We start from the raw sequence: 13,378 nt of genomic DNA, 5'->3' as shown, positions 1-13,378 counted from the left end.
CTGATATAGAAGGTGCTGCTACAATTACAGATTACCTGAGCAAAAAAGGTGATCTTAAGCAAGAGCTTTACTAAATGTCAGAAGAGAGGAATGGAGGCCAACAGTTCTGCAGCTGCTCACACAGCTGTCCTTACTGGCTGACAGCCATCGCACACAGAAGATTCAATACCTTAGCTACCAAAACTTGCCTGCTGAAGATTTCCTGTCCTGGTTTCTATATGCAGTCAGGCATGGCAATATATAACTTGCAAAAGCAACATCGTTCCTTCATGTGATTTGGTGCCTATGACAAGCAGATGGGTTAAATAACTTGGTGAAAAGAGTCCTTACATTTAATTCTGTTTGCAATTGAATCCATATGGGTGTTATATTTTTTTTCCCCTCATCCCCATTATACTCCTAGCTTTGATATCAGAAAGAACTACACAATCTCTTCATTTTCATCCTAGGGAACATGGCAAACTTCTGTATTGTTTTTTAAAAATGATTAAAAAGTGTTAGAATATACAATCTCCAGAAATTGAAAGTCTGTATACTTCTATAAAGATTGGATGAAATGATCTAATTCAAAAATTGGCTGGCTGACACTGTTTGCATCTATTTCACCTATTTTGTCATATCATTCACTTAAGGAGGATGCTGAAGGCTAAATTCAGCAAAACAGTGTCTTTGGATATCATCCCTAAAACAAAGAGCCCCCTGTAAATGTGCTCAGTACAGGCTAATGTTCCAGAAGAAATAACAGTGGCTGTGCATCAGGGAAGTAACGTGAAACCACGAAGGAAGGAGAGCATTACAAAATTGTTGAGCCAGATGCACCTTCACATTTGCACAGCTACCCCAAAGGCAATCAGAGACATACAGACATGACAAAGCATAGAAGATGGCCCACAGGAGGACAAAGTTCCAAGCCCAACTAGTATTTGAGATAGTGATGCTTGTCTGACCACGTTCTACTGTATGTCGTACCGTTTGGCATCATGCTGAAACCAATACGATGATGAAGAGAATAAGATCAGAGTAAGGTCATCAGGGTGTTCAGTGACAACTCTACTACATTACACACAGAGTGTGGAGGGGAAGATACCCAACATATCTTAGCAGAATATCTTCCCATATATCCTATTTCACATATAGGTCTATCCGTCAATATTATCTCCATATGATCTTCCCAGACATGACTCAGCCTATTAGATGTGTCGCACATTGTTCTTATCACAAATCAACCACAGTTTTCCCTGATATGTGGGTCACAATGCAGAATTCAAGACACAATGCCAGACTATCCAGGCTACGTGCTAAGTACATGAGATTTGATAAGTCTACAGATCTAGTAGCATAACCTTGGGTATGACAGTCACACCAACCATGGGTACCTCTCTGCACATTCACCAGCTCTCTCCAGTACCGTTCACTTATGTGCAAAATCCATTTCAGTAAATGTGAGAACTGTGAAGAAGGAAACTATCAACCATAAAGCTATAGACTGTTCTCTATTCCCTTTCCCTTTATTTTTTCCTTTTCTTTCTTTTGTGTAAAAAAATTTAAACACTGGCCAAATAATTTCTTTTACCTGGCTTTAAGACTACAGTACAGTTGAACCTGTATGATGTACTCTCCTTTTTTGTGGTAGGGCAGCTTCAACATGGATACTTGCTATTTTCGAATGTTTTCTTGGTTTAAGTAAATTCAGTATGCAAGGGAAATCTTAAGCACTTCAACACAATAACACCAAAGTATTCCCACATGCTAAAAAAAGCTATCTGAAAGTAATGCAACAGGTCTCTGTACAGGGAAATTGGACCTGCGTTACTGTTTAGCACAAGGCATATATTAAAATATATGATACAGGCAGCCTCTGAGCAAAACTAAGAAAGAACAAGACGTTTCTGAAGCATGGTTCAAAAGGGTGGGATGGAGATCTGGACCTTGGTTTGAGCACTCAGGGAGAAGTCATCTGCTAAGCCATGTATGGGACATAAGGCTGAAGGGGAAAAGAAGAAAAGAGTGGAGCTTGCAAGGGTTGTTCGCTTTTGATTTTACCGATCAAAACAGATTTATTTGCCTCCCGTGCAGCCCCGTATAAAGGCTTACATTAAAAAATAAAGATAAGCTACCATGCAACATCTCATCATAGCTCCCTCATTAGGAAGTGTTCAATTTTACACTAAAAATTGAAAGTGACTAAAAGAAAGTATACTTGAACTCAGTGCTTTGGCCCACTGTTAAATCCTCTACATATCAAATTACATAGAAAATTCAATCCCATTATCCAGAGAACATGAAAATGAAAAGAAAATCAGGTCAGGTGAATTATCACCTCTGGCAATGCTGAGAAAGCAACTTAATTATTTTATTGCGTTAGATAACCAATGCTACCTTAAGACACAGTTGGGCAGAAACCATAAGAAATTAAATTCTATCACCCTGATCCCTAAAACTGTCAGCATTTATTTATAAATGTAAAGAGAATACAACCAGGAACCTAATCAGCTCTGCCTTTATTGCAATCCCATTACACTGATAGCCAATTAAATCTAACAATACTTTTAAAAATATGCAACTAATTTTGACTAGACACAACTGCCCACACACTCATTTTGCCTGTACAAAACATAAAATGGAACAGTAAAATGAGGTCCTGGTTGTTTCAAAGCAGCACTGAGCTTCTTTATTGAAAGCCTTTTATGAACTGCACAGATGTTCAAAAGAATGAAGTTCCAACACACCACAGGCTAGCACACCCTTTACAAGCAAAGAACCATGAAACTTTTACAAAGACCTTAATCATGAGGGCCTCAAGTGCACTAATGAGTTTTAATTACCCCGAGTGGTATCCTCACACCACCCAACCACACGTTCTGCCCAGGAGCTCTGCTTGACCTCAGGTTTAAGCACTACATCCCTTCCAATCTATGGTGAGCGAGTGCCTATCTCTAGTTCCCTCTCCTGCTGCTGCTCCAGCCTACAACTAGCAGGCCCCTTGGCACAGCTATCAATAGATCTAGATCTGCCAAGTGTGTTTAGGTACAGTGAGGGGAACAGGGTGTTAGTGGGTAAGGCAACAGCTAGCGCCAGTATCACCCTCTGCGCCTCGCTTGGTCTACCACACATAGCACTGTCCTTTCATTGCTCCCCATCACTGACTCTTGATGAAATGTCCCTCTAATGAGTCTTTCAAAACTTATGTGCTCATGGATTGAACCATTTTAAAGAATGCTCTTCAAGCTAGAGCTACTGATTTGTTTATGATAAAATAACGTGCATTTGCAGCTGTGGTATCATTGATAGTTTCCTAAAGAACTATTGCACGTAAGTTGAAAAAATACAGAGAAAGGGTAGTTCTGTATAGAAACACAGAAGGCTGATCAAAGATTTGACACAGATGTGGCTTAAGAATATTTATTTCAAATTGAAAAAAAAAATACAATTACAGAAAGAACTTTAAATGGCCACCAGATGTCCTCATTTTTTCATAAACATTCAGGGTACTGCTTATCTGCTCAGTATGTGTGTCCTGATACATAAATATTTGTGGTAGCAGACCAAAAACTTCAGCAGGGATGGCAGACTGCTATTTGTAAGAGATTTCTATTAGTGACTCTGGTGGAACTGCCTCTTTTATTCCAGGGCTTCTAATTTAGCCACAGCTGGAATTGCTTTTCCATTGAACTTTGGGAGCACTCCTTGCTCCTGGGCACACAAAAAGCTCCTCTGCTCTTGTGGAAGCCTCAGTGGGAACAGTGCACGATGCTCTGAATCAATGTAGCTCAGAGCCCTGCAGACTCCAGTACAGCTCAAATCTTAACAGACTGACAGAGCTGCCAGCAGAGTTCAATTCTTATCAAATATTGAAAGCTTTTAGTGACTATATCTGAGGGAAGAGGATAATTAATGCAATAACTTTTAATTTGAACAGTTTATTTCTTCTTCAGACAAACGCAGCACAATAAATAATATTTGAATTTCAATATGGTGTAATTTTCTTCAGAGTGAAGTTAAATGAAAATTCCTGAGCCCTTTCAAACTGTGCCAATAGTCATTCAGGATAGCACGAAGCATGAAAGTTACAGGCTGACTAGTAGAAATCTCTCAAAGCATGGGGAAACTCAAAATCCCTGCTCACAGCATGGGGAAACTCATAATCCCAGCTCACCTGACTGGGCTTGGCCAAATCTTTTGAAAGCCAGATACTGGAATGTTAGGCTTAGAACTTCCTTGTCACTGTAAGGTCCCTTTTCACTTTTCATCCTTAATTCCAGCTAAGCATAAGGAATTTATGAAGCAAAAGATTGACACAGTTAAGCAGGTGCAGAGAAGACAAGGCATGTTGTATGCTTTGTTGTCCTTTGACCTCACTGCAGCTCTCATATCAAGGTAAGGGGAGCTATGGCCACGATCACTATCCTGAAAAGGATTATTGCTGGTAAACCACAAAGGTAAGGTATTTAATTTCAAATAATCTAAATTTTTAATTTTAAATTTGTCTAAACTCTTCAGCAACTATATTGTTGTTCATTGGGCAAGTTGGATAGTGCTCAGGTAACAGCATAGGATGGGAAAGAGTGGATAAAAAATGCAACAGTGCACCCAAAGTTAGCGTATAAATTGTTCAATGAGTCAGTTCCTTAACATGAGTCCTCTTATGCTTCATAATTAATGGATTCAAATCTTCTGCATCTTTCCTGTTGATGCATGCAAGGCAGCATATGTGAAAGCAGTGGCTCTTGCTGGGCAGGAACAGGAAAACTGATTCATGCTGCAGGAGATCTGCAAACTGATCTCAGAGGGAATTTTTATTGCTTTTTTTAAATGGACTGCCATTTGAGAGCAGTTAGGTCTGACTTCTAGCTATATATGGGTTTGAAGAAAGAAGGTTGAAAGGGGGAAGTAGTATTTACAGCTGTCATCAAAAACTGCCATACACCTCTGTGTGAAACTGCAGGCTGAGCTGAACCAAGTCAAGCTACAGAACAACACTCATAAATCCCAAGAAATAGCAATTTGTCTTCAACAACATTGGGTTTTTCCTTGTCTATCTTCTTAACATGCTGCCTGGAAGATCTAGTCAGCACTGACACAATGTTAGATGGTCTCACCTGAAAAATAACTGCATACACCACTGGCTCATCCAGGTGAGCTCATATTTGTGTCCTGCTTTGATGTTTCCTGCAGTTGCACAACTCCACTAAACCAGAGCAGTATCTCCAGTATTTTACTTGGTTTTAAGGAAGCAGAATAAAAAAGTTGATATTTATGTGAAGCAGATGAAGAGTTCACCCCTCCATGACTGCAAAGACAAACTGTGCATTCATCTCAAGCCAAGAGGGATGTCAGATCAGCACCCTAATTCAGCAGCAATAGTTCATGTGTTTGCTGCAGGAGTACCCTGTGAAAAAAGTCAGAGTGGGGGAAGAGCAGTGTGCTTCCACTGCAGGTGCCACTGGTCCACTCTGCTGTATCTGCAGTGTCAATGCTGAGCCTCCAAGGCACAGCATATGTCCATCTTAGGGAGTTAGGACCTCTGGGAAAAGCAGAATCCAACCCAAATAAGTTTACTCTATTAATAAGTACTCTAACCAGTGCCTGCAGAAAGACTGTGGGAGTACAGTTAACATTAAAAAAGTATTTAACACTTCATCTCAAGAGAAGAAAAGTCTTCTACCATGAAACAAGTTGTCTTATCAACCTACAAAACACTTCTGTAAAAACACATACAAAAGAGTAGGTTTTTTATGATAAATGAAATTTATGAAGATTAATTATAAATTTATGAGCATTTATAGACACTTCAAAATATTTTCAATAAGTCTCCTCTCATCAATCGCATGCACCCTTTAAAAACAAACTACTACATTCAGAATATATCATATATAAAAAGAATTAACACAAGTATTTATCTAAAGCTTGAAAGATGTAAATACTATAAAAAGAAAATATAGATATGTAGCTGACATCTATGTAAAAAAACCAGCTAATTTCTAAACAACTCCTTTACCAATTACTGCTCAAACAAGAACACCCAACTTGAGACTGCAGAGACATCACAAACAGGTTTTCTCATGTTTTACCACCAGATAGATGCTCCACGAACCTGCAGGTGCTGTTGACTGAGTCCTCAGGACAATGGTGGTGGCACTGACATGACAGCTTCTTCTGTGGAGGGGCCGGCACTGTGCCTTCACCATCTTCTTTTCTGCTCTCCACGCTCAACTTGCTGGAGCTTAGCAAGGGCATCTTGTCCAGAAAACTAGCAAGAAATCAAGGAAGAGGAAAAAATATTTAGGCAGGATTGCAAGACATGAAATGGAGGCTTTAAAGTATTCCTTCACATCAAAATTTGAGTTATTTGAACAGTAATTTGCTACAGAAGAATTTTCTTTAGAAGTCACTAGTTGCTGTGGTGTGCTGTTTGAGGCTCACTCAGCCTCCATGTCCTTAAATTAAAGGTGCTGATGTTCAAGTTCAGCTGCTGCCAGTGTTCCAAATAAGAGCTGGGATTTTACATACTGCGCAGTGCAGTTTTCCTTCTATTGCATTGCATAGCTCAGATCCTTGATTGCACCTTTGCACTTTGTTTCTCTTTGTAATTGGAACACATCTTCATCCATTGAACTCTGTAACACAGACTGGGATTTACAGCTCTGAAGGCAGAACTGAACATGTGTATAATTCGGAAAGGATCTAACAAAGTGATGCTCTCTCAAGTTCAACAGAACTTCCTGTCACTGAATGGTATAAAGGCTACTTATAAAAACTTTCCTCGTTTTTCCATATAAAATATTGTAAACAATGTGAAATGCAAGAACACACCCTAAAATGAGCAGAAATACATGGAGATGATTACTTCTAAAAAATCAGAATACTGAATCTCCATGAGGCTGCTGCAGTACAGCTGGAGATGCTGATGATGGACTAGGAGTTGCTTAAGCAATTCATTCTTCCCCCTACCCCAATTCTTCTCATAAATATCAGCTTTCAGTGCTTGTGAATATTTTAATTTTCAAAGACAAAAATGAGATCAGCATGAAAAGCTTCAGTAGGCAGTTTCTCACTTTCCTGGTGCTTCCCTGTAAAGAATCTTAACTAAAGGGTCATTTATGAACAGCTGTCTCCAGCAGAGCAGTAGATCAGGCTTGAAATTCTTGATCTACTGTTAAATCTTCAGGAACAATTGGCATTATTATTATTGTTTTGATTGACTGCTTCTTTGTCTCTAATTGAAATCCTTCCCAAATTTCCAACACCAGGACTGATATATTGCGGAGCTGAAAGAAAACGCCATCCTCCTTGAATCCCTAGTGAAAGAAGGGGTGGGCAAACAGGCAGAGGGGATAGGAATAAGTAGCTGCTTTGGGAGTGGGATGGCAAGCAAGGACTGATAACAGGCTGAAATATCCTGAGATAGTGTAAGGCTGGAGCAAAAGCAGGCAAAGGGCATGGTAGGAATTGCCTGCACTCATACAGACACTGGCAACAGCTGTCAGATATGCTCTCATCTTCAATTGAGCAAATTGGGGAATACCCTAGCAAATTGGGGAAAAAAGCTGAGGAAACTGAGGAAACACTGAGGAAAATGAGACTTTGTGTGAGAAAAGTGTTATTTAAACAATTTTTTTTTTTAAGATTACAGCCCTTTCACTCTTTGCATATTATGATGACAAATGAATTACAACCATTCACCAGATCAAATTATAACATCTATGAAAAAGAGCTTGATCATCAAATTTGTTCAGTACCTACAAATCCCATTGAAACCAACTGAAGGTTTTGATTAGCTCACATTTTCTGAAAGCCAAACCATAAAACTCATTATAAAGCAAACTCTGTGCTTGTAATCCTTGTGCTCAGCATCAAGATATTGCCTTCATGACGCAACTGGCTGTTGAAGACTAATATTTTTAATAACTATTAAAAAGTAGAAAATTAGAATGTAATGGTTTGGTTCACTTGTCTGATCATTTGCTCATTGCTATCATTTAAAATACAGAAAGTGTTTAAGGAAAAAGATGCAAAAAAGCATTTTGTTTCTCATAACATATTTATGATGTTTTGATATGTAGCTGATGTAGTTGATGTGTACAACAAATTAACATCAACAGAGATTTGGTCCCTGGGTCACAGGCTTAGAGTTTATTAAATAAGTTCTTCCAGTAAGCAGATTGCCTGTATTCTTACAGTGAATGGGGAATGTTATATTATTAATATTCCTGTCAAGAATTTTCAAATTTCAAGCTCATGAGGCAACAACGTGACCTGCTTACTCATGAGGTAACTGAGTGAAATTCTATGCTCTGTGTAACATTTCTGTGTTTTTTTCTATAAGCATCTGCAATTCCATTAGGGATCTTTCCTCAGCAAAGGAAGAGTGAAAAAATGAAAGCATTTTATATCTACCACTTAAAAAAAAAAAAAAGTTTTTTCATGTATGTGAAGGAGACTGAATAACTAAATATCTACCTCATGATACATACAACGATAGGTCAAATCCTTTTTCAATAAATAAGACCCCAATACAGTCTGTGTCCATCATTCAGTAAGAATAAGCTCAAAAAGAGCTGCAGAACTTGCTGTAAATAGCTTACATTCCTAGACCTGTGTGTACTTTTAAAATATTTTTTAAATAAAAGACAAGAGCTGCTAAACTAAAATCTGAAATCTAAAGTAACATTAAAGCAACAGGTGGTTGTTTGGAGGTGTAACATCCTTCTAGAAAACACAGGACTAGGCAAGCTGGCATTCAAAGCTACATTTTCTAAGAGTGTGAAATAGGGGATAATCTAAGATTTTGCTTTCAACTCATGCACAGGGTCAAAAGTAGCAGAAAACCATTGCAGTTCAGTGCCCAATGTATACAACCAAATACAAATAAAAGAATCTCATATTCTTAGACTCTTATTTTCAAAAGAAAATCCTTCTCACTCTATTCTCTTGTTCCTCCCAGGCCTTAATTTCCAGGGACCTAGCTTAAAAAAATCTCTTGCCTCTGAAATTCAGATATTTCACCTTACATTAAAGAAATCTTCTGGTCAAAGTTGAGTTTCTGCTTGGTCTTTTGAATTCTATGCCTGCCTGACTTCAGAGCAGAAAGATTATCACAATTTCCCACCCTTAAAATATAAAGTGTGTAGGATGAACCCTATCACAATATGAGCTTTCTATTGTTTGACAGCAAGTTCTTCCTTATTTCAGGTGTCAAAGTTCAGATGACTAGGTCTGTTATTCTTGCCTTTGCTGCTGGATTGTAACAAGCACATGCTGATCATGCAGACCTGGCTCTGTCTAGCAATTAGAAATCTTTTGGGCTTTGAAAGTGCTCCCCAAGGGCTATATTCAAGTGCCATTAATGCAAGCAATAGGTCATCTGCAGTCCTGTACTTCTTCATCAAATTCAGTTGGCCTTCTCAGCTTGCCCTCAGAATTTCATCAGGATGTACAAAGTACCTTCCACCACAAGAACAGGCAGTTGCCCTCTACAGTTCTTAGTCTACTGGGAATGCTGTTTATGAAAGATTTCCATCTGTACAACTACAACTACTCAACTGTGTTGTGATTCATTCTTATGAATGAAAAAGAAGGTTGTGTGCCCAGGTGTGCCTGATTTTTTCTGTATAGCCTGGGTGACTACTGGAATGACTACAGTATCTAGTCTAAACCCTCATGTTAACAAATAAACATTCTTAGAAATGTTCTATTTTGATTCCCATTATTCCTGGATTTCATGGTAATCAAAGATAATCAAAGGTAATCAAATCACTAGCACTTCACTTTTAAGTATTGAATTCTCCCTTTCTATGTGTCAAACTGTTTCTGTTTTTCAGTTCGTTTTTCTATCTTCTTTCTAAAGATAGAAAAGTGATTGCATTACCCAGTGAATTAACAGTCAGAATGAGACATATTTTACTTTTTAAATGCAGTCTATAAGGTTGTGATACCTTACACACAAAATGAAAACCACCTCTTTTAGCTTCTTTGCATTTACCCATGTAAGAGCATAAGTTCCATATAGGGAGTGCATCTTCTGACATGAAGTCAGTCCTAGAGTTCTGCTTTGGCTGCCAGTAAGCACTCCAGCCCTTGCCAACTATAGCCATAGTTATGTGATTTGGACAGGAATTCCTCCACTAGAATCTGGATAAAGCCCAATAACTCATTTCACACCGGCCCACAGCCATCAGATGGTAATGACTTTTGGGCACTACTCTGATTCAACAAACCCAGTAATGCACGAGGTGAAAAGCTCTGTACTGTTACTGGAGTCCAAATCTTAAGCCACACTGTTCCCTGAGGATGAATAATTAGTAATAGCTACCTTGATAGATTGACTTCTGTGCCACAACCATGTGATTTATGTGCTAGCCATCCAGTGAAAAAGCAGATCTTCTATATTCTTTGCCAGGAGAAAAAGTCAGACTTACTTCTTATTAAAAGAGATATTAAGGGACAAACTAGTATAAGAAGAAAAAAAGAAAAATCAAAGAGCGTGTTCACTCCTCTCTCTAGATAGAGTATTCAAAGCCTCATAAAATCAGAGTACCATCCATTCATATTTTCCCATGCCAATAACAGCTGGCTACAGCATCCACTGACAGCGTTTTGTTTGATGATTCAGATGTTTACCAAGGAAGCTTTGCGTGTTACTGAAGAGCCCTTTCAACTGCTTCTTTGTGCTGGAAATTATGTACATTAAATACACAAAAGCATTTGAATAAGAATTAAAGAAAATCTTCTAAATCTATCTTTGATTAAAAGGCGGCAAAGTTAGTCAAATTGATAGAATTTTCATTAAGCCACAAGCTTACTTTATCTATAGCCTGCATTGCCCTACATGTTCAGCAGGCTTCTCATCAAATCATTCTTTTATTAAAATATGAAACTATCATACAAGACTATGTTGGAGTTTCCCATGCTACATCATAAACTACAGCCTGATGACATCCCACCAAGCCAGTGTTACACCACTGACACAATTGTTTTAAGAGAAAGGGAAATAACTAACTGCTAACTCACTGCACTTCACAGTCATCAGATAAAAGAATTTCCATGGGATATTTTTTGGCAAATAGTCAGCAATGAAAACACAGCATGGTTAAAGAAGCTGAAATAAATTAAACCTCCTAAGTCAGCCTGATCCACTGTGTAAAATAGTCAAGAGGTAAAAGTAAAGCATTTTTTATTGGTGACAATCAATTTATAAAGAAGGAAAAAAGGATCATGACAGTTTCTCTTCATTGGATAGTCAAAGCTGACATAAAATTCAAGCAAAAGTCACATACCAAGATCTGCTCATTTGATCCAAAACCACAGTGAACACACTCTGGCATAAAACACCAGAAAAATAAAAATAACCATGCTTTGCTTTTCAGCGGACAACTGTATGGCATTAATGAGCTCCAATTAAGAATGGCATCAAACAATGGCTGAAAATATCTTTACCCTGACACTCATCCATTACAGAAAGCTGCCATACTGACAGAAAAGTAGCACTGTTGAGCTTATCTTGTATGATTTGCTTCATTCCACAGCCATGTTGGAGCTGCTGTTCACCAAAGCATGGAGAACCTTCTCACTTCTCTATTTCTCATCTTTGTGGTTGAAAATTTGGGATGCTTTTGCATTCACTCATGATGCAAATAAGTGGACTACGGTTAGATATAATATTAAGTCAATGTATCTTAAAAAAAAAAAAAAAAGTACTAGTTTAGAAAATAGGTTTATTTTTCAGAAAATGCTTTTGCATTTGATTTGAACAAGAAAAGCATCCTTCTCCCACAAAGTCTATTTAAACCTTCTTGATCATACTCCATGTTATAAGCTAAATTAGTGAAGTTCAGCAAGGAATCTAATAGGCTGTGACAAAACCACTGTGACAAGACTCTCCAAATTAATACTTAAATTCAAGTCATATTACTTTCAACTTAAAAATGCAAAGGCTTCTATGGTGTCATAACCCATGGAAAACTCCCATGTAATTTGCTGTCCGCCATTACATCACAGTTTGATTGAGTGTTACTTTTTCCAGGTTTCCTCTCATTTCTGCTATCCAGTTAATGTCTCATTTTTCATTTGGAAAAAATGAGAATCCATTGGCTCTCTTCTCATAACTGTAGATACTATACCAACAGCTGGGGGGAGGGAGGAGGAGGGAAAAGCACAATAAGATTTTTTCAAATTTCCAAAAGAAAGTTCACACAAAGTAGATTTCTTGACAGAGAAAAATCTAAGCTATAGCTGTTGTAATTTTCTAGAACTCCAAACACCTCAGAGTTCTACTGTTGATCATCATCTGGTTCCATCTGTAAATGTTTCTTTAGAAGAAGCAGCTTTTTAAACTTAAATCACTTTTTTTAACATTTGAGGATATGAATGAAAAAGTATTTCACATCACCCTCAAAATATTTTCCTTTTTTTCTGACCTCTTTAAGAACCACATTATACACAGCCAAACTACAGGCTCCACGAACTAGATCTATCATTATGCTTTTCTGAACTGTGTTATTCTCAAATTCAATACAGATAGGCATCTGTGCAAAAGCTCTACTGTTTGAGGCATATATGAGGATAACAGGTAATAAAACTAGAACACTAAGACAGATATTTTACAAATGCAAAAGTTAGTCATTCTCAGAATGGGCTGTGGATCTAACTCACTTGACTTAACCTTCCGCGTGATTTCGTCATAATGCATTATCACCAATTGAAAAAAAAAATTCAGAACAGATGCAGGTGCAGCTAGAGCAGGTCTGTTCTATTTTCCCAATAGCATTTAGTACCTTTAAGGTACTAAAAATAATCCGAGATATTTATTTCCAATGCACATCAGTCTCGCTTCAGAAATCCAAGTTCGCTAAGCTGGCATTTCTTTATATTACTTCTTTTATCAATTGGCTTTATACTGAATGCCTATGTTTAGTTTACAGGATAATTTTAAATGGAAAATAAAGTAATGAATAATAGCTTACAAAGGCATGCTAAATGATTCCCTCATGTCTCCACCAAACTCATGGTTTTTCTTCCAAAAACAAACAAACAAACAAACAAACAACAAAAAACAAACTATTTCATTGAAACCACTGAAGCAGCTTCTTTGAATGACAGGTGTTTTCATCTCTCATCCTTTTATGAACCAGAGTTCTCTTTCATTTTTTCCTTAAGAACATCTTGGGAAACTGTTTAGCTAATGTAGTCAAAACTCATAAAACTACTCCAACCAACCCTCAGCTGCATAACCCTGTTTACTATTTATGGGCATCACCTGATGAAAACTGGTAATGAAGGCTCAAAGACAGAGATGTGAAACATGTAATCCGGCTTTCAAACTGCAGACAGCATTCAGTTTGTGTCACTCCTCCATTTAGCAGCTTTTCATGCAAAGAGA

At 37.8% G+C, this 13,378-nt stretch overlaps 1 protein-coding gene across 6 annotated transcripts in view; it reads right to left on the bottom strand.

The window, feature by feature from the left end:
- Positions 1-13,378, bottom strand: part of BMPR1B (bone morphogenetic protein receptor type 1B) — a 258,612-nt gene that overhangs the window by 25,989 nt on the left and 219,245 nt on the right. For all 6 annotated transcript variants that reach the window (XM_042872059.1, XM_042872062.1, XM_042872061.1 and 3 more), the window contains one exon: positions 6,095-6,250. In XM_042872059.1, the coding sequence (XP_042727993.1) occupies positions 6,095-6,250 (156 nt within the window). The remainder of the gene's footprint in view (positions 1-6,094; positions 6,251-13,378) is intronic.

The sequence above is a fragment of the Lagopus leucura genome, unplaced genomic scaffold (genome assembly GCF_019238085.1).
Source record: "Lagopus leucura isolate 7727_CA_CO unplaced genomic scaffold, USGS_WTPT01 Super-Scaffold_100004, whole genome shotgun sequence".
NCBI lineage: Eukaryota > Metazoa > Chordata > Aves > Galliformes > Phasianidae > Lagopus > Lagopus leucura.
Note: the sequence above shows the minus strand (reverse complement) of the source record. Positions and strands in the feature narration are given on the sequence as shown.